Source organism: Coffea eugenioides, chromosome 9 (assembly GCF_003713205.1).
Source record: "Coffea eugenioides isolate CCC68of chromosome 9, Ceug_1.0, whole genome shotgun sequence".
NCBI classification, from domain to species: Eukaryota; Viridiplantae; Streptophyta; class Magnoliopsida; order Gentianales; family Rubiaceae; genus Coffea; species Coffea eugenioides.
Window position 1 is genome coordinate 37,068,351 of NC_040043.1, and position 21,190 is coordinate 37,089,540.

A 21,190-nucleotide genomic window follows, 5' to 3' on the forward strand; every position below is an offset into this window, starting at 1 on the left:
GAGGTGAGGGAAAAATATGTTAAAATCATTCATTTGGTGAAAAAAATGCTGGGATGCAATTGAAATCATGAAAAAAATGCATATTAAATATACCTATATTGGTTTTCAATTATCAAAAACAAAATTTTTGAAAAAATTGGTTAACAAACAGTATTCAAAATTTTTTTTTCCTTTCTATCAAAAACTTTGGCACAGATCTTATAATGGTCATATGAATCAACAAAAATGATACAATTCAGCAGTCATTGTGCTGACACTCCTTCAATTTCTATGTAAATATTGTAGTTCTATTTGTTTTTATTTTCATCTTCTAAAATTTAAAAATCAACTAACAAAAGGGCAAAATTGGAAGAATATTATAGTCCCTCTACTAAACATATTTTTTAATATTATTTTTACATAAAAGGGCTATTATGTTACAAAGGTTGTCATTCTAAGGGTGTTAAGCGTGATTTTAGAAACTTGAGGGGTGTTAGGTGTGATTGGAAAAAACCTCAAGGGAGGTTTTTGAAATCATCTCTTATATAATCCTAATAACAGTACAACAATGATAGATGTCAAGATACTTAAAAAATGCAATGTTATCCAAAAAAACACTTCTTAAATCCAAGGTTATAGACTTGTAGTAATGTCAAGAGGACTTACCCTTAGTGTATCTGAGAGGAAGTATCTCCTTGATTGCAATTGCATCCAGAAGAGGTCCACAGGTAGGATCCTCTTGAATTCCAGGATTATGAAATGTAACCTTGACAACATCAGAAGTTGCCTTAAAAGCCCATGCATAAGTATCACCACCATCGCTGCTAAACAGTGTTTGAATTGGGAGTTCAATCGAAAAACCTGGGACAGAAACCCTTAGCTTCTCATCTTGGGCACAAGTCCTGGTGACTGCAAAGGTCAATGAAGACATTGCTCCAGGTTTCACCTTAACATATTGAGATATGGAAGCCTCATTTCCAAGCCTCACTGCATGAACCCCACGAGGGATTGCATAGTGAAAACCACTAGGTTGCCGTCCACTTGAAACATATTCAACTATGCCATGAATTTCCCATTTGGGCAAGGAGTATTTTCCTATGATCTGTCTTTTCTCAAGGTTTGATACCTTTGGCCCTTCCTCAAAGTTACCATTTTCTAGTAGACCTGCAAAATGTAAACAGGAATATGGTTAGAAAAACATACTGCTGCTAGTTATGAGTAAATTTTTCTCCCTGTTCTTGTATCCTGCCATTGTTCGAATTTTTCAGAAAAAATAATAATAAAGAGGAAGAGTACATAGAAGGTCGGTTCATATCAATGATTAAAAAGAAGTCCAGAGCGAAAAACCTTTTCCAAGTATCGGAAAGACAAGTCAAACACCATAAGATTCAAAATCAAAAATTCAAACGGGTTCATGTTGCTCTTGATGTTGAACATGTTAGAGAAAATTAACGATGCGCATTTGATTTTTCTACAATTTACGTGGATCATGTTTGCATGTCAAGTGAAATTAGGAGGTAAGATTTGATATTCCCTTCGTCATGTACTGAGTGCTGACATAAAAATGATATGGTAAAGTGAATTTATTTGGCATAAACCCAAAAAAAAAAAAAAAATTGTACCAAGGTTATCTCGTACCTAAGAAAATTTCATTTAGCAATTTTATATGAAAAAAATTAAAGACTATTTAAAGCATACCATCAAGAAATGGCGCAACAGCCGCGAAAGAAAGGCTTTGGTAAATACACATTATGAATAAAATGCAGAGGGAGAGAATGGAAGCCATTTTTAGCAGTGAAACTGCCAATGTGGGGCAGGATAAAAGCAAATGAGAATGCGCGCACTCTTCACTTCAAAAAGCATAACATTGGAGCAGGTATACTTATATGTAAAACTTAAGTTAGATGGTCTAAGAATAGATAAGAGGGACGTGTTATCATGCCATAAAATCAGGCTTGAGATGTGTCGGATTGTCTCAATTTCTCGTTCCCAATACCAAAAACAAATATTAGGCCCATCTTGGACATTAATCTAGCCGTTGAAATCAGTGATAAAGTCTGCAATTCCATTTCCAAAGGGGACTGAAGTCTTCATAGGTTGGCGTGATTTGTACTATGTACTTTGAATCCCAATTGATAACTAATCTCGTAATTGATATGAAAGCATTTTACTAGTTATGGTTAGAAGTTTTTGGCGATGTTGAAGATCGGGTAAAAACATCATCCTTAAAATACCAACTCCAAGAATTGCGAGCACGTGGCCGTACTTGGGTACGGTGATGAGAATAAATTTCTTAAGCAGATCCCTCAATCAAGTCTCCATTAGTAGATTTAATAGGTGCCTCCCCTAGTAGTTTAGTTAAAATCTTGATTAAAATACATATCAAGTTTATTTTTTTTGGATTATTATCACTTTATCCCTTTAAACTATATTACTATTATCAATTTAACCCCTAATATTATTTTTTAGTCATTTCACCCCATAAGTAATTCAATCCAACATGTTAAGAAATTTTAGACAAAAATATTCCGTTATTTTATAGCATTATCACATTATTATTATTATCACTTTATCCCTTAAAATTATAGTGATACAATCATTTTAATTCCTAACATTATTTTCTAGGCATTTTATCTCATCATTTTTTTTTGGGTTAACAACATAACAGCCCTCTGTGGTATAACCATCATACAGAAAAGCCCTCTGTGATTTTATATCATACGCGTCGGTACCTCGTGGTTTGAATTATTCTAAAAAGTCGACGGAAATCGTCAAATTTCCTGCGTTTGTATTAAACGCATTGGAAAGGCGCGTGTTTCTTGCGAAAAATAGATTTCTATCACAAATTTTCACCTGATATGCCTACTTTACCCTTCACACTTCAATACAAAAGACAATGTTCTGGTCTTCGGCTTCGGCCAAAATTGAAGGACACACAGCATTTCGATTGTTATTCAGCTAACGTTTTTCGACTTACTTCAGACCATGTACCAGCATGCTTTTAATCCAACAAATAAATACGGGAAGAGCGTTCCAGATACAAATCAATGACCAACTATTTTCGATTGTTAGTTCAGCTATGGTGCCCACAAACAACTCCCAGAGGCCGGCCGCCAGTGTTTATCCAGTCCGCCACAACCGAGTCAGCCGCTGAATCGTTCACCGTGACTCACTTTATCCATCCATCCTCACAACCAGTATAGATAACTCCGGACTTCGGATCGTAAGCTATGTCTTCAGGCCCTAGCAGTTTTCCGACCCCAATAATCCCTGCTCCTTTAAGCATGCGAGGGTTGCTCTTAGGCACTATCAGGGGTTTCTTCTGAGTCAACTCGTGGGCTGGGTAAGGAGCAGGGTCGAAGGAGTCAAGTTGGTAGACTAAAACTCCTACAACAACTGGTAGAACTGATGCGAGAAAAGCAAAGGGCCACCAGCTCTTTTTGGTTCTTTCACCGGAAGTTCCGCCTGACGATGAGGGAGATGGGATGCGAGTTGATTCGGCCATCGGTGCTGGTCAAACTTATACTCAGAGGCTATGCTATTTTTAGCACTTGTTCAGCGGCTTGTAGGAGAAGAGGTGTTGTACTTGTATGATGAATGATGTATGGTTTATGTAGTTATCAAATATCAAAATAAAAGAAGAGAGGACAAAATTACTTCTACAATTCTCTCTCTCTTTGTTGGTTTTGACAGAACGAAAGTGCAAAATTACTTCTGCAATTTTCGCTTATATCATTAGGGTATTTTCGTCTTTTCACTCAACTCCATCTGTTTTAACGATTTCCGTCCATTTTTCAGAATAATTCAAATCACGGGGTACCGACGCGTATGATATGAAACCACAGGGGGCTTTTCTGTATGATAGCTATATCACAGGGGGCTTTTATGTTGTTAACCCTTTTTGTTTAACATAAGTATTTTATTTATTTTAAGAAAATTTTGACAGAGTTTCCCCTTATAAATGGACGAAACTCCCTGCCAACAAACCCAAATTCAAGAAAAATATAACATGCTATCAAGCAACTGATACGAGTGCACCATTTCCTGTCCATGCAAATTTCCCCTCGCGTCTGTCTTGGAATTGTCCTTCCCTGACTAGGCCAGTTACGCTGATGATTTTTTAAGAAATCGAAGAGAGGGAAGACCTAATTTATCCAACCTGACTGCCCCTCTTGCCAGTTTTGGGAGGCGACTTGGTTGGTCATAAACCCTAATCGGGTCAAGTGGGTGCAAGAGACCTTCATTAGCTAGTATGTCTGCTACCGTGTTTGCTTCTCTAAAGCAGTGAGAGAATTGCCATGGACCCTCAACCAGCTGATATTTGGAATATCTCTCAACGAATCTGCCACGGACATTGAAATCTGCATTGCAATTTGCCTATTAACACCAACGAGTCAGACTGTACTCGAACCTGTGTAAAGCCGTTTTGACCACAAAGTCGGAGACCCGCTAACAGAGCCAATACCTCAGCACGCAAACTCGTACCGATCCCCAGGAAAACTGAATATCCTACCAAAAATCGACCATCTGAGGCTCGGAATACACCACCCCCACCACTCGTTCCTGGGTTACCCTTAGAGCACCCGTCTGTATTAAGTGTGACTATCCCCATACCTGCTGTCCATCATCGGACAAGCTTGCACTGGAGCGGGGATGAGGGTTGGGAAAGACTTTCAAAAAACTGAGCAAAAGTCGGTGGGAAACTGCCCTTGTTGAACTTGTCCGCATCTGCCATTGCTACGTCATGGAAAATGCCATGACAAATAACTCCAGATGACAATCTGATACCCTCCCAAAGCGCTTTATTTCTCGCCTTCCATATGCGCCAACAGATGAAACTCGGGAGAATAGAGACCATAAGCCGTTTTTGGACTTCCGACTGTTTGGACAACTACCAAGCCATCGCTCTGTCACGCAACTGACCCCTAGGCAAACCTATTCCACAAACGGCTCCAAAAAAACCCCAAATCTACCTCGCAAGATGTCCCGATGCAAAAATATGCTCAATAGATTTTCCCGTTGCCATACTGCAGCAGAAGCATTTTGATGGCGATTGGACCCCAAATTTACCCAAGATATCATTGAGCGAGAGTCTCTGCAACAGTAGGCAGAGCATAAAGAAAGATACTTTTAATGGGATTTGGGGATGCCAAATGTGAGAGAAGAGCCATGAGGCGTTCCGAGATTGTCTGACCTTCTGGAAGGCGGAAGATAAAGAGAACTGCCCAGATATCGACGGCATCCACACCACCTCATCCGGCCGCTCAGCCTCTGGGGGTGGTTGCTGTAATATAAGATCCGTGATGTCCCTTGGGAAGTAATGGGCAAGGAACATTGAATTCCACCTTCTATGTACAAGGAAATTCTTGAATGTCAAGGTCCCGTGAACCTGAACTTTGTGAAAAAGAGCCACATTATCCAACTCGTTGTCATACCAAAAATCACAAGTCCCCGCATTCACCAATCACCGCATGGAGAGCTCCGCTTGACGGCTCACATTAAGTAGTCGTTTCCAGGTAGCCGATGCCCCCACACTATACTCCACCTGACATGGGTGACAGGAACGACAATATTTTGCTAACAGAAATTTGGCCCAGAGAGAAGTCCCAGTGCGAAACTGCCACCATAACTTCAAGGAGAAGGCCGTATACACGTCCCAGAGGAGATGAAAGCCTACCCCTCTCTCCTCCGTCGGGAACCATAACTGATCCCATCGAATCCAATGATATCGGGGCCCCTCTCGTTCGATCCCCACAAGAAGTTAGAACAAACCTTCTCAATAATGGTGAAGATTGCAGCTGGTAGGACCGCAACCGATAATAAGTGCAAGGGGATAGATAATAGGACGTGCTTTATGAGAACGAGCTTACGCCCCTGAGATAAGAATTTGGACTTCCACGAAAGGATTCTCCCAAGTATAGCCTGACTTACCTCCCCATAATCCGAAGCCTTACCTCTTCCAAGATGAAGTGGGAACCCTAAGTGTGAGAACCCTGAAAATATATATACAAATATCATTTCATATTTCATTTGCGTTTCTAGTTCTTTAATAATTTCTAGCATCATTTTCACTTATTTCAAATAAGTACTTAAAAACACTTTTCATGTGTGAACTAATATAATTTTTCTAAGTTATGAAATTTCTTGGTTTTTCTTAAATATATTAATACATTTAGAATTAGAATAATTTTATCGCCTTAACATAAAACGTTAGAACACTTAGTCTCCATTACGCTAAATCAACGATACTTGAGCCGATTAATCTTACTACCTTAAAATAAATTATTTAAAGTCCAATAATTAATTCTAATTAGTGAATAACGTTAAATACTACTAAAAATTTTCACGTTAAAAATATAAAGCCGACAAATTTTAGATAAAAACAATACAAGCATACAAGATACGTGTAGAACGTAAAAATTTCGATAATTGAAGCTGTGGGATTTGAGCATTATTAGGAGCTTAATGTGTCTTCGGAGTAATTTGTGGAATTAAGTTAGAATTAAGGATTTAAGTGAGGATTAGCAGGGTAATGTGAAATGTCTAAACTACCCTCACAACCTCACAAAATCACTATGCAAACCAAACAAATTTTCGGACACCATGATCACTCACCTCTCATTCGACCAATGCACTCACTTCACCACTTCAACACACAACCTCACAAACACTCAACTTCCTCTCAAAAACCGCGAGCCACTTTCTCTTCCCCTTCACTCCAACCTCGCACCACCATTCCCATTTCCTCTGTACAAATTCCCCTCAGACCACAAACGACATTCCAGTTCCCCTCCACCTTGTAAACATCGACGACAGAGATAGTGAGAGAACAGCCTCAACCGAGAGAGGAAAGAAAACAGCGAGCCGCAATTTTTTCTTCTTTTCTCTTCTGTCCAGTCCGCGAGCTAGAACAAAGGAAAGGAAGACACCGCGTGAGACTCACCATTCTGCACTTCAACCTTCATTTCAACCAGCTGCCCTCCACCCCAACCGCAGCTGCAACATCAGTCAGGACCAAACCAGCGTGCGAAGCTGAGAGAGGAGGAAAAAAATTTTCAGTTTCCTTGTCACGCGAGTGAGTCGTCGGTGAGGTAATTTCTGGGCTGAAGCTAACTGACCAAGGGTAGATTAAGCCATCTAGGGCCATGCATGTGAAGCTTAGGCGATGAATGAGGAATTTAGGAAAGGAAAAAAAACTGATGTGCGCTGAATCTGGATTGCAGAGATTGATTAAGAAATGCACGATGTAATCTGCTTTGTTGTGATAATCAGAACCTGAGATTATGATTAGCTAACTCAAACTTGAATGATTAAGATGTTTAGGACCTTGCATGTTGATTTTTGAACCATCGAATGATGATTTGAAGAAAAAGAAATCTGTTATGCGTAAGAATTTGGGACTGCCAAGGACTTGACTTGAATAATGCAGCTTCATTTGGTATAATTTTGCTGTTTTGAGCCTCTAACCATGATTAACTAGTTAATTACAAGATAATTAAGCTCTGCATGTAGTTAATTAATGGGTTTAAATCAGAAAAATAAAATGAAATAGAAATCTGCTACATATATGTTCATCTGAGGCTAATTGGACAAATTTCTGGAATTGTATTAGATGATTATAATTGTTGTTTGAATCTGGTTTTGCATTGGAAATCTTTATCAGCTAGCTAAGAGTTTGCATGTCCCAATGGAGTACTTAAAACACTGTTTTAGCTGAGAAAAAAAAAATTGATCCAAGATAAACAAGCTGCTGGAAAATGTTTGGAAGCCGCAAGGTTGAGTTGGAAATTTTAATTGATTTCTGGAATTTTATTTTATTTTTCCCTTGGAGTATAATGGTTTTGAAATGCATGAAAAATGTGTACTTCAAGCTGTGTAAGTTGTTTAGCTACAAAACACTGGATATTTTGGAAGATTTAAACAAAAATGTTGAAGTGTAGACCTGGAAAATTTTCAAGCAAGTTGATAGAGGTGGTAAAGGAATTTTCCAGATTTCTTGTGGCGAATTTTAGTTCTAAAAATGCTGTTTCGAGCTGTAAAATATCTTATGTTCATTGATTTCACTTTAAACTATATTAAGAGGGTCTTACCTGTGCATTTTGGAGTGACAATTTGATTTTATTATGACTGTAATATTGTGATGAAGTTATCGGTATTGGAATGGATAATTTTGGAATATAACTATGGTGAAATGTTTAATCTGCATTTGATTACGTGTAATGAGATTTTGTTGAGATCTTGGACAAAATATTGTTACCAATCTTGCCTTATGTTCATATACCTATTAGTGATTCCAAACATTTGAAATGTTAGCTTTATTGCTATAAGAACTAATTATTGGATGCTAAGGGCTAATGATTGACGAAGCCCTTGGCCATTTGGATGATTTTATATAAGTGTTAAAGCGTGATGAAATTAACTGCTAGAATTGCTTGGAGGCCTTATATTTATTCTGATTAAGTTGAAATGTGATATGAGCTTGCCAAAATCAAGTGCTAATGATTGACGAAGCCTTGGTCATTTATTTTATTATTGATCAGAATTAAATTTATTGAAACCTAGGGCTAATGATTGACGAAACCCTAGTGATTTGCTATTGAAAAGTGATTTTTATTTGTTGGCCAATCTAGGTTATAATGTGACTTCGAAATAGAATCGAAACTGTGAAAGTCGATTCGACCCTGTGAACTCGAGCAATTTTGATCAAGCTAATCAAAAATATTTTTACGCTAGTATTAATCGATAAACTTCAGTAATTAATAGTTTGCCCTAAATTTTTGCCAACCGACAACTTTCCTTTAGCTTAAACTAGCCTTGATAGTTATAGAAAATAACTTTTCTAGCTTTTAAAACCCTAAGTCTTGTTTCATTTCCTTTTCTTTCTTTAAGACTTGTTCCTTGCTAGTTTTCTAGAGGAAATTCCCAAAATACGAGATTTTAGCGATTTTAACTAAACGTGCAGAAAACTTGATCGGCAAGAAACATTATTTCACGTAAAATCTGTTCTAGTAACACTTTTACAAGAAAAGTAATATGAAAGAAACATTACAAAGTATTTTACTAGTTTTAGTACTACATGGGTTGTTGACTTATTCCAAGCAAATAAACTAACTATACTACGAATAATTTTCCTACGTAATCCTAGAACTAGTATAGCCAACTTATAGTTTTAAAATTTGGTATTTTAGGGTTTAGCGAGGACGCAGACTTTGATTCCCAACTTGATCAGTAACTTCACTCTTGGTGAGTGTCCCTGCTTGTTCTATGCTTACGTGATTAAAGCGCTTTCTTGACTTGATATGTGATAATTGCCAAAAAGTGGTTTCTGATCCATCGAAGTGAGCAGTGTGTACTTGATCGCACTAGCCTTTCGAGTGGTGACTTGCGTGAAATATTTTCTCGTGAATCTAAACGTAGTTGCGTCGTTGGGTGAATCCCTCGACTCGTGAATCCAACTACCGTAACGTCGCTGGATGAATTCCTCGACCAATTTTCTGAGGGTATACGCAAGTATACTGTAAGGCCTGGTGCAACCCAATGAGTACAAACAATTTCACAATGATGCACAAAGATATATCAAATTTAAGCACAATAAAGAAAACTTAATTAAAGAGAAAAGATAAGAAATGCAAATCAAATATCAATCCAATAGCCTCTTCAATAGATGGCGATGCTAACCAAGATGTACAAGTGAAGGCTCACTCCTTCCTCACCCCAAACACACTTTGGTTGAGCCAAGGAGTTTTACAACAATTCTAGTTAACCCTCAACAGCCTACACTTGAAAGATCACTCACCCAATTAAGAACTATTTTATACAAATGAGGCAACCTTCACCAAGGTTTTACCACTTCAAGTGATAGGTTCACTTTCACCAAGGTTTTACTCCTCCTAGAGAATAACCTTCACTTGAGCAACCTCACAACCCAACTTCCCCAACCCCTTATACAACCAACAAAGAATCTTTCTACTCAAAAATCTCACTTGTAAGCTTGTATTTTGTGTTGGCAAAAGTCTCGTGTCTTCTTGTGCTTTGGGGTGTTTATAGAAGGTGAGAAATGGCTCCAAAAGGCTCTCCAACGGTCAAATATTAAATGCTGTCAAAACTAGCCGTTGGCCTGTCGGACGTCCGAACCACCTGTCGGACGTCCGAACCCTGCGTCCAAACCACCTGTCGGACGTCCGAACCCTGCGTCCGAACGTCGTCAGAGAGTCATCAAATCTTTGCGAAATTTCTCGGACGTCCGATGCGATCGATGTGCGTCCGATGCGTGCGTCCGATCCTTCCGGACGTCCGATGCTTCCTCACGAGCGTCCGACAGAGTTTCCTTCTTGATGTTCTTCATCCTTTCGGACGTCCGATAGCTTCCTTTCGGACGTCCCACATGAGTGCCCTGTTTTTGCTTCTTCTTTTGTGCCACAAGAATCTGTTCTAACAAATTGCTCACATAAAAACATTAGCCCAAATCTACATTTTAGTTTGTTAATCATCAAAACCAAGGATTGATCGACCAAGGTCAACATATACTGCTCCCAATTTCCTGAGGGTATACGCAAGTATACTGCTCCCAATTTTCTAATGGTATATCTCGAGTATACTGCTTCCTTAGTTGGCGTTCGGGCCCGGGACAGGGGTAAGAACGGTGACGGGTTAGGAATAAAATGAGAGGATCTACATGGATTATAAGTAGTGAGAGTTGACGGAGAGTCAACTACGATGAATGGTGATCAAGCGAGGAAAATGGCTCCTGAGAGCCCCTGTATCCTACCTTGTGTTGTTATACGTTTTTCTATTTGTTTACTTTAGTCGAAATCGATACTTGCTATTTGTTTATTTAATTGCATGTTTTGGGGCACCACTGAGTTTTAGCTCATCCCACGTTTATTTGTTTTCCTTGACAGGTCTTGAAGTTTGAGAAATCTGAACTACTTAGACTTTCTTATGAATGTATTTGAGCTTTATTACTTCGTTTTGCGGTTTATAATGTATTCGGATAAGACGATATAGTTTTGTTTTGGGATTGCCACTTGAAGCTGGAAAAGTGTAAACTCTGATTATGATATTTGGCTTGTATGTGAATATATTCGGTCTGTATGAAATTATATGTTTTGGAAACTGTAAGACTTTTCCTCTTGAATATAACGCGTGAGGTGTTTAGGAGCCGCCGATTGGCTAACTTCGGATGCGGTTATCTTTGAAGTTAATGTGGTGTTAGAAATCGATTTATTTTGGAAGAATCGCTATTGTAATAGCTTAGGTTAATCTTCGGAAGGATTTGGGTTAGTGTGCTTGCGTGAGTCCTGGCGAGAGTTGGGCAGACGGCCCGCCAACCCTCTGGTTCGCCTTAGGGGGAAGTGGGGTCGCCACACTAAGTACCAGATAGGCGGTTGCTGCCGAGAAAAGCCCGTGATTCGCTGGATTACTCTCCGCCTCGCTATGGAGGTGGTAGGATGAACCAAATAGCCACTCTTTTGCCTATTCACCAGCTGACCCGAAGATTTTTGGTACAAATCCAGCACCCGAATAATATTCTGTAAGGCTCGAGCAGATCCATTAGCAAAGATCAGCACATCATAGGCGAAGGCCAGGTGCGTAACTGGAGGGCACCCAAGCGGCACTTTGAATCCCTGAAAACCCGCTTGTGAAGCAAGGATGTTTAATGCCTTAGAAAGAACCTCTGCCCCAAGCACAAACAGCGAGGGTGATAACGGATCCCCCTGTCGTAACCCTCTCCTCGATTTAAAGTAACCATAGGAGGCTCCATTGATAATGACCAAAAACAACACATTAGAAATCAACCTCCACACCATATCGATAAATCTTTCCCCGAACCCGAAACGCCGCAGGACATTTATCAAAAATAGCCAAGAGACTCTATCACAGGCTTTGGTCATATCCAACTTTAAAGCAACATTTCCTCCCCTTGATGACTTGCGTATCCCAGACATTATTTCTTGTGCCAAAAGATAGTTCTCAGTAATGTTCCGTCCCTTAACAAAACCAGTTTGTTGAGGTGACAGGCTCGGCAAGAAGGAGGCCAATCTATCCGCTAAGATCTTGGATGACACTTTATTAAAGAAAGTGCATAGGCTAATCGGTCTAAATTTTGAGAAATTGCAAGGGTTCGGACCCTTTGGGATCAATATAATAGAAGTAGAAGTAAGGAATCGAGGAATCTCAGTCCCGCAAAAGAAGGTCAAAACTGCATTATAGATATCTGGACCAATTACTTCCCATGCAAAAGAAAAGAACCTACCAGTGAAACCATCCGGTCCCGCTGCACTCTCGCCATCCATTGCAAAAATGACCCTTTTCACCTCTTCCATAGATGGGTCGGCCTCCAAGCGAGCATTCTCCTGTACTGGGACACAGGCTGGGATCACATGTAACAAGTCTGTCGCATTGCCCTTAGGCTCAGAGAATAACTCAGAAAAATACAGTACTACTTCATTAGATATACCCTCATCGGATTCTACCCAAGCTCCATTTACATCTTTAATCCGATGAATAACCTCTTGTATCCTCCTCTGCCTCAGGATAGCATGAAAATACCTGGAATTGCAATCGCCTTGACGCATCCATTTCACCCTGGCCTTCTGCTTCCAGAATTGTTCTTCGACTGACAAAGCGCGATTGAGCTGGGCTTGAGCCATACGAAGCTCCACCTGAGCATCGTCTGAGCCCTCACTCTCCAATCTTGCCTCTGCCCGATGCACTGCCATCTCTACCTCCCGCGATGCGTCAAAGATGTTCCCAAACGTATGCTTATTCCACTCCTGGATGGCTCTTCTAGTATGAAGCAGTTTATCACATAAGATCTTTGACGGGTATTTTACATACATACAAGTTAAAAAATACCGAATTACACCCGTTCACTGCAAGTATACAGATCAACTAGTAGTTTAGGGTATATATCGGGTCGATCCCACAGGGAAGAGTGAACAATTACCGGTATTACTAAAGCTTCTCTATTATTTAGACTATCAATGAATTATAACAAATTTATCCTACTGAAATTATACAAAATAACAAATAAAAGCTCCTTAGGTTGTGGTATCCCTAACTACTCATGCAATTGCTATATTTGGATCATTAATTACTACATCTAGGCTAGTTATGGTGTAATTTCCTTATGCATTTGAATCCTACTTTCGTAGTGAATCAATTATACTTCTAACTCATCCATACCTATTCTCATGGTTATGAAATTAGCTACAAGTTCATTTTTTCAATGAAATTACATGAAATAAATCACTAAAAACCACATAGGTGCACCTCTACTTTCGTGAGTGTACTCCCTATGTTTAGCACTTCTTGAACTAGTGTTAAATCTCAATTTTCATTGCAGAAACAACACCTTAGATAATCACAATTAATGGTACCAGATTAATCATGATTTAAAGAGCCAAAGTGCTAAATAACTTGCTCAAATCATAGCAGTCAAATAACCAAATAATAAACACTAACAATTATAGAAAGTTCAACCAAACCCAAGGCTTAAACTTTAGATACACATATTAAACACAAAATCCAGAACTTGTATATTAACTAAACTTAGAATCAAGTACAAAAGATAAAGAGTTTGGAAGGAATACAACCCTTGTCACATGAGTTTTCTTCCTTGCCTTTTTCATCCTCCATCTTCTTCTTAATCTAGCTAATAACAAGAAAGGATGAACTACTAGCTAAACTAAACTAACCTACTACTAAGAAGATGGAAGAACTACATTGTTGCAGACCAAGTTTCTCCCGTATCTCCCTTCATCTTTTCTGCTATGGACTCCAATCTCTTCCTCCCTTCTTTCAATCTTGCAATCTTGGTTATTTTATGATGAAAGATGGTCAAGAAATGAGGCCTCCACCTTCCTTTTACAGCTGGAGATGTTTCTCACATGTCTAGCAACGCATGTGAGTTAGTGGAGGTGAAATTGAGTTTTACGCGTACAAAGCAGCCTTTTCTGACCATAATCCGGCCAGAAATCCGGCCATAAATCCGGCCAAATTCCGGCCGGATTGCTACAGTGACCATTTGGTCACTTCTGGTTCAATTTCCAGCTTTGCTCTGATTTTGATTCAACTTCAACTGAACTTTTCTTGATGATAAAAGCTGATTTAGCTCTTGACCAAAACATAAAACTTGTAGCCCTTTGAGTTAGCTTTCCAATGCATCAAGAATCACCTCATTTGGATCTGTGTAGGCTGATAAATGACTGAAATACCCTTGACTGCTCATTGCCCTGTTTCAGCTTCGACCAAATGAAATTGGCTACTGTACTTCGGCTTTTTGACTTGGAAAACCTTCAAACTGGATTTAGATGTCTTCACCAAAGTTGTAGATCTATCTCTTATCTTCAAATAGGTTCAAGAATCATCCCAATCCGATCATTGTAACTCAAGTTATAGCCGAAATACGAAAATGTGTCAAAACTGTCAAAATACACAAAATCCAAGTAAAAAGTGATAAAAACCTCATTTAACCACTTAAAAGCATTTTTTACCAATTATAGCCAAAATGAATCATTTTCTTCTAATAATATACCCAAAGTGACTAAAAATAATATAAAATATCATACAATTATTACGTAAATTAATCACTTGTCAAACTCCCCCACACTTAAATCATTGCTTGTCCTCAAGCAATTCACACATAATCAAATGCAATGATTCAAGAGGTGAAACAATATATGCACTTTGTCCAATTTAATTCCTCAAGACTTGGAAAATAATCATTATACAATTGTTCAAATTACATTAAATACTCATAATATCAAGTAAAGGAAAGATAATTATACCTTAATTCAACAAGTTAAACGTAATCTCTTACCCTAACCTAATTTCACAAATAAGCAAATCACATAGTCGATTTATAGCCTTCCTCCTCCTATAATCATCTTTTTCTCAAAATTTTACATCTAAGAGGGATTTATTCATACTAATTTTACTTAATTAGTGAGAATGCCTTTTTACGCGAAAATCGACACTTTTAGGTGAAGATTCCCGGTTACTCAACATTTCACTTATTCAAGTTGCAATGCATACTCTTAATTCAAGTACCTTTTTACGCGAAAATCGACATTTGTAGATGCCAACCCCCGGTTACTCGGTACAAAAATCATTGGAGTAGAATAATTTTTTCTTTCTTTTCTTTCTTTTCTTTTTTTCTTTTTTTTTTTTTAGAAATAAAGGACAATAAATAGATATTCCCTCTTAGAAAATATATAAGAACTAATCAAAGGAGGAGTATAACCTTTTATCAACTATATCAATCACTTACTTATAAAATTAAGTAAAGAGAAGAAATTTCATTAAACATGTAAAATTATAGGCATAATTTTCCTCACTTTACCAAATATACTTTCTAAAATGCAAAAATCCTAATTGCATAATAACCATTTTCAAGTTAAATGAGGACTAAACTTTCCAAAATACATATAAAGTTTCAACAATTGGAAGAATTAAACACTTAAGGTTGGAATACTTTGGCCCTTTTTGAAATAAAAATGAAAAAAATTGAAGAACTTTTGGGCTATAGTGAAATATTGGACAAGATGTTAGAAAAATTTTGACGGAGTTTCCCCATATAAATGGAAGAAAACTCCCTGCCAACAAATCCAATTTCAATCAAATTATCCACATGGCAAATAATTCAAACACAATTCCAACATTTCTAAGCATTTAAATCCACAAAATATCATCACATAGAAAGTATTTGCAAGTTCAAATATTTCCTCCCCCACACTTAAACTTCACATTGTCCTCAATGTGAGAAAAGGAAAATAAATAAGGAGTAAAAGAAAATACTGCTCAATTGAACTTGCGCGATCCAAATCCATGGCAATGTGATGAATTTCCAACCGTATTTGAGAAAGAATGGAGAGTTCCCTGAAAAAGACAAAATCAAAACAAATAAATTTCTTAAAAATAAAAGGTTGCAATCAACAAGAAGAAACATGCAAGTCAAGGAAAAAGGAAAAATGATCGAGCATGTGGAACCATACAATGTTCATGGGATAAAAACATGAAATGAGCTAATCTTTGCTAATGAAATCTATTCATTAGTATCCAAAGCAAAGGGAAGCTAATTTCACACAAAAAATCCACAATCATGAACAAAATAAGTTCCATTTATACATTTTGTCATCAATGATCAAATCCCCGCAAGTACAAAAGTAATCTCAAAATGGAGGCAAACACACCAAACCAAAATATAAATGACCTTCGTGAGAATTCATGAAATACTAAAAACTATTGAATCACAAAAATTGTAAGTGCATTTATGAATTCATCAATTAAGGTCATCTTCAATTCACCTCTTCTTTTAGAATTACCTAAGAATTCACAAAATCATTCAATCAAGCACCTTTTCATTCATTAGATAATCTAAATTACTCACATAAATATAAAAAACTCCCACTAAGCTAATTAAAATGCTACATTTGGCTACTTAATATGCAACTTCGTCATCAAGCCAAATTAAGCATAAAACTAGCAAGAATTCACCAAATAAGTACAATAAATGCAAATCACAAAATATAGTTATCACTAACAATCACCAATAGCATCAATAAGCTGAAATAAATGCACCTAACTTCACATATTAAAAATTGCCTAAAAATAGAAAATATTCATTCATGGCAAAATTCAAATAACAAAGTTAGGTGAAGAATTGTTACCTCAAGGTGGTTTGGTGATGTTTAGAGATGAATATGATGTGAAAACCCCCAAGAAACTTACTCCAATATGACCTCAATTGAGTGATTCAAGAAAGTACAACCCTAACTATTGGTAAGGTTGAATCCACTTTAGAGTTGTTTTTGAAAAAATATGAACTATGAAATTCACTCTAGAGGATAGGAGAAAGTGATTTGGTGAAGGTTATTTGAAGATTAAATGGTGAAAAGTGGTGTTTTAGTGAGTGGTGTGTGTTTGAGGTGTTAGTGTGTGAGTTGGGTTGAAGAAGAAGGGAGAAAAATTGTGAGGAATCCGTGAAACGGATTCATCTTACGCTGGTTACTGTTCAAAATCCGGCCAGAAATTGGAGGGATTCGTGGAGGGATTCTGGGCAGAAATTTTTTTATTTTATTTTTTATTTTTTTTACTGTTGCATATCCGGCCACTTTCTGGCCAGATTTCCGGCCGGATTGTTGGCCGGATTTGCTACAGTGGATTGTTGGCCGGATTCTGTCCAGAATGCTAGAAAAAATTTTCTTTTCTCCCCTGACTATCCGGCCTTCAATCCGACCAACATTTGGCCGGATTTATGGCCGGATTTGCTGCAGAAAAAGCTGTTTTCTGCAGTTTTTCCTCCAAATTTGCTTGGCCAACCTTCCACATTCAACCTACTTCATGTTCTTTGAATAAAATTCAAATTTAACATGATCATGCATGAATATAACTTAAACATGAAACACTTTAAATGCATGAAATGCAGCAATTGAACATGAAAACTCCCTTTTTGCCTTAATATAAACACCCTTGCAATTGAGATCATTTGCATGAACTCTTACCATTGCCACCTACAAAACACACAAAAACATTAATCGAAGAACTAAAACTTACTAAAAACAAGCCAACATGAAGAAAAGTAGAGTTGAAAAGTGATCCAAGCCTTCGTTTTTAAAAGGATCCGAGGTCGTTTTTGAAAGGATCCGAGGTCAGATCATTGTGCTCAGAAAACGCGGCTCAAGAAAACGCGCCTCAAGGTGCGTTTTGTGAAGTCGCGTTTCTTCACCAAATTTGCAGCATTGAAAACGCGACTACGTGAGAAAACGCGACTTTAAGTCGCGTATTTGAAGGCGCGTTTTTTATTTCTGAACAGGCTGGAAAACGCGACTTGGTAGAAAACGCGACTTCCTGTCGCGTTTTGAAGGCGCGTTTTCTTAATTATAGGCGCAGATTTGAAAACGCGATTCTATGAAAACGCGATTCAGTGGCGCGTTTCATTGAAAAACGCGTTTTCTGCTGTAAAATTTAGCAGAAATTCAACTTTTGAATAATTACAAATGATACCCCAATTTCCCAAAATGCATCATAGATCATTTCTATGTCAAAATAAACCATTCACGCACATGTAAAATGATCTAAACATGCATTCTAAACCTCTTTAATGCATCAAAAACCACAATTACTGAATTTGAGGTATTGAGATCTTTGATCAAATTTCGCCTTTTTTGCCTCATTTGGTCACTTTTCCAAAACCTACAAATGAAAAATAACAAAATTATTCAAACTTATACTTTAAACATAAAATCACTCCAAAGTAACAGCAACTTAAACAAACATTGGGTTGCCTCCCAATAAGCGCTTCTTTAAAGTCAATAGCTTGACTATTTCTCCTCATTTTTCAAGGAGGTTTAGTTAACGAATAATCCACCATTTTAGGCCGTGGTGGATCATTAAATGGCGACTTTATAGCCAAAGCCACATGATCTAATGATGTGAGAAATGAAAGTGACTTACCTATTCCAAGTGTTTCATAGATATTACCTTGAACATGCACCACTTGAGAACTTACCAAAGGAAATGTCATGAGAGTATCTTGGGCAGGAATACCTTTAGAACCTATACTTTCAATGCACTCCTCAAGAGGGGTGAAAAATGAGTCCTTAAAACTCACCTCTTGAGGCTCAAAGTTAGTTCCAAAGATATTATCATGTGAAATGGACAGTTGCTCATTGAAACACAATTGAGATTCATTATTTTCATCAAAATGCAACCCATTTTCACATACAACATTCCCACCATTCATGCTAGGATCATTTTGCAAATTATTAGAGGAAATAACTTCACACAATGCATTCAATTGCTCATGTATTCTACCAAAGTGAGAAGCTAATTCATCTATTCTTTCCTCAATCCTATCAAAACGGTCGGAAGTTACATTTGCTAGCTTTTCTAATGCTAAATCAAATTGATTAGAAAAATTTTCTACAGCTAGCTCCCAAGATGCATTAGAATCATTAGCTAATGGTTCACTTTCTAACTCCCAAGGTAGAGGTGCATTAGCTAACTTCTCTATTGCCAACTCCCAAGATGGTTTTGATTCGAATTGGACACTTTCAAGTTGGTAATCATAAAAATTTTCAAAATCACTATATGCACATTGATTATTCCAACCATAAGCAGGAGAATTGCTACAATTAGCACTATATTGATCAAAACAAGGATTGTAATGCTCTAATTCATCATAGTAATCCACATTTTGTGCTTGCATACATGTATTAGTTGCATGATAACCTCCACACAAGTCACAAACCACATGATAAGAATTAAAAGTATTAACATTCCTTCTCTGCTCAATTTCATGCATCATGGTGTCCATTTGAACTTGTAACTTAATTACATCAAATTTTGCCTTTAAGCACTTTAAACCATCTTCAAAAGACATACATTCAGTAAATTCTTGGTTACCTCTGTTGAAGGAGCTTTGCACTTGGTAACCATCCATTGTCAATCTTCCACTTCTCAAGCATTGTCCTCCAAATTGACCTACCCTTCTCATCACCTAAAATTGCTTTTAAACAACTTAAGAGCAAAATTAGTAAAAAGAATAGGTGATAAAACACATACACATATAAAATACTAAAATAACAGAAAATAACATTCACAATATAACTAATAATATGTCTAAACTAATAAAGTTACTCTTCACACCGATATTGCCAAATCTTCCCCGGCAACGGCGCCAAAAACTTGACGGGTATTTTACATACGTGCAAGCTAAAAAATACCGAATTACACCCGTTCACTGCAAGTATACAGGTCAACTAGTAGTTTAGGGTATATATCGGGTCGATCCCACAGGGAAGAGTGAACAATTACCGGTATTACTAAAGCTTCTCTATTATTTAGACTATCAATGAATTATAACAAATTTAACCTACTGAAATTATACAAAATAACAAATGAAAGCTCCTTGGGTTGTGGTATCCCTAACTACTCATGCAAGTGCTATATTTGGATCATTGAATACTACATCTAGGCTAGTTATGGTGTAATTTCCTTATGCATTTGAATCCTACTTTCGTAGTGAATCAATTATACTTATAACTAATCCATACCTATTCTCATGGTTATGAAATTAGCTACAAGTTCATTTCTTCAATGAAATTACATGAAATGAATCACTAAAAACCACATAGATGCACCTCTACTTTCGTGAGTGTACTCCCTATGTTTAGCACTTCTTGAACTAATGTTAAATCTCAATTTTCATTACAGAAATAACACCTTAGATAATCACAATCAATGGTACCAGATTAATCATGATTTAAGGAGCCAAAGTGCTAAATAACTTGCTCAAATCATAGCAGTCAAATAACCAAATAATAAACACTAACAATTGTAGAAAGTTCAACCAAACCCAAGGCATAAACTTTAGAAACACATAATGAACACAAAATCCAGAACTTGTATATTAACTAAACTTGGAATCAAATACAAAAGATAAAGAGTTTGGAAGGAATACAACCCTTGTCACATGAGTTTTCTTCCTTGCCTTCTTCATCCTCCATCTTCTTCTTAATCTAGCTAATAACAAGAAAGGATGAACTACTAGCTAAACTAAACTAACCTACTACTAAGAAGATGGAAGAACTACATTGTTGCAGACCAAGTTTCTCCCGTATCTCCCTTCCTCTTTTCTGCTATGGACTCCAATCTCTTCCTCCCTTCTTTCAATCTTGCAATCTTGGTTATTTTATGATGAAAGATGGTCAAGAAATGAGGCCTCCACCTTCCTTTTACAGCTGGAGATGTTTCTCACATGTCTAGCAACGCATGTGAGTTGGTGGAGGTGAAATTGAGTTTTACGCGTACAAAGCAGCCTTTTCTGACCATAATCCTGCCAGAAATCTGGCCAAATTCCGGCCGGATTGCTACAGTGACCATTTGGTCACTTCTGGTTCAATTTCCAGCTCTGCTCTGATTTTGATTCAACTTCAACTGAACTTTTCTTGATGATAAAAGCTGATTTAGCTCTTGACCAAAACATAAAACTTGTAGCCCTTTAAGTTAGCTTTCCAATGCATCAAGAATCACCTCATTTGGATCTGTGTAGGCTGATAAATGACCGAAATACCCTTGACTGCTCATTGCCCTGTTTCAGCTTCGACCAAATGAAATTGGCTACTGTACTTCGGCTTTTTGACTTGGAAAACCTTCAAACTGGATTCAGATGTCTTCACCAAAGTTGTAGATCTATCTCTTACCT

General features: G+C 37.5%; 2 protein-coding genes across 2 annotated transcripts; both read right to left on the minus strand.

Moving 5' to 3' along the window:
* Positions 1–513: 513 nt before the first annotated feature.
* LOC113782495 lies at positions 514–1,765 on the minus strand. The gene is made up of 3 exons (XM_027328387.1): positions 1,678–1,765; positions 646–1,143; positions 514–530 (listed from the first exon to the last, which is right to left on the minus strand). Exons 1-3 carry the CDS (start codon positions 1,763–1,765, stop codon positions 514–516), a joined length of 603 nt encoding a protein of 200 aa, XP_027184188.1.
* Positions 1,766–2,810: 1,045 nt separating this feature from the next.
* LOC113748444 (protein STRICTOSIDINE SYNTHASE-LIKE 6-like) lies at positions 2,811–3,583 on the minus strand. Its single transcript, XM_027292000.1, has one exon. The coding sequence runs from the start codon at positions 3,482–3,484 to the stop codon at positions 3,149–3,151; it is 336 nt and encodes a 111-aa protein (XP_027147801.1). The 5' UTR covers positions 3,485–3,583; the 3' UTR covers positions 2,811–3,148.
* Between the last annotated feature and the right edge of the window lie 17,607 nt (positions 3,584–21,190).